The 1,074-nt window shown below is 43.5% G+C and overlaps 1 protein-coding gene across 1 annotated transcript; it reads right to left on the reverse strand.

Annotated features, from left to right (window-relative positions):
* Positions 1–102: 102 nt before the first annotated feature.
* TRIADDRAFT_63044 (uncharacterized protein) lies at positions 103–1,031 on the reverse strand (the record flags this gene model as incomplete). The annotated part of the gene is made up of 1 exon (XM_002119041.1): positions 103–1,031. A coding segment is annotated over one exon (929 nt), but the record flags the coding sequence as incomplete, so codon positions are not given.
* Positions 1,032–1,074: the final 43 nt, after the last annotated feature.

Below are 1,074 nucleotides of genomic sequence, written 5' to 3' on the forward strand. Positions count from 1 at the left end.
ACTATTGTCCACCAAAGAATAATGCTTTGACTTAATTGCAGATAGCAGCCTTGTTGAGTATTGATCACAATACGTTCGCTCAGGTTGCCTTGCTCGGCATACCCTACCAGGGTTTGTATATCCCCTTCGATCACCCGTTTTAATTGCTCAACAGTATCATTGGCGCTGATTTTCAGTTTATTAAATTCACCGCGATATTCGCGTGTAATTTTTTCATTCAAATTGCCCTCAGACAATGCCTGCATCACCCGGCTGGTATCTTCAACGACTGCCTCCGATACTTTCACCAGTTCATTAATGCCGCTGCATAAGGTTTTATAACACCCTTGCTTGTCAGTGATATTTATCTGGTTGCTCAGGTCGCCTTGTTGCGCCGCTGACACCAGGGATTGCACGTCGCCATCAATTACCTGACGCAATTCCGATTGCATATCCTTCATAGCAATAAGCAATTTGCCTATTTCGTCATTGGAATTAATTTGAATATCTTTAGAGAGGTCGCCTTTCGCTACGTCTTGCGCCACTTTCATAGCCTGAATCACTGGCGTAACTACCGCTACAGTTAACAGAGACATGGCTATCACAACTAAAATAATGACCACCACTAACGCGATATCAATAACCACGCGTGACACTTGAATTTCTTCCTCAAACTCCAGAGCCAGGGCTTTAATCTCTGTATTGTCGGCCACCACTTCAGCACTTAAGGTACGGCTTTCCCGTATTTCATGGGCGGATAAGTTTCTGAGTAACTCCACTTCTTTACTCAGCAGTTTTTTAAGTCCGGTAAGTTCTTCCACGGTTTTTGAAAGGTTTTCCAGACCTTCTTGTTTCATGCGCTTTTCTATATCAAGCACCTTAACTGACAGCTCTTCAAGCGCGACCCGGGTTTGCGCTTCCTGGGTGGTTTTTGAAATAGCTTGTAAGGCTTCAAGAACGTAGTGTTCTTCGGAAGAAATTTCATCAATTTTCTGTTGTAAAGATTGCAACTCTTTATTGCAATGCTGCAGGTCGGTGGTGATCTGCTGCATCTCGTCTGAGATCTTTTTCAAACTATCGACTACTTTGATGACG

This window comes from Trichoplax adhaerens, genomic scaffold, assembly GCF_000150275.1.
Source record: "Trichoplax adhaerens TRIADscaffold_4342 genomic scaffold, whole genome shotgun sequence".
NCBI classification, from domain to species: domain Eukaryota; kingdom Metazoa; phylum Placozoa; class Uniplacotomia; order Trichoplacea; family Trichoplacidae; genus Trichoplax; species Trichoplax adhaerens.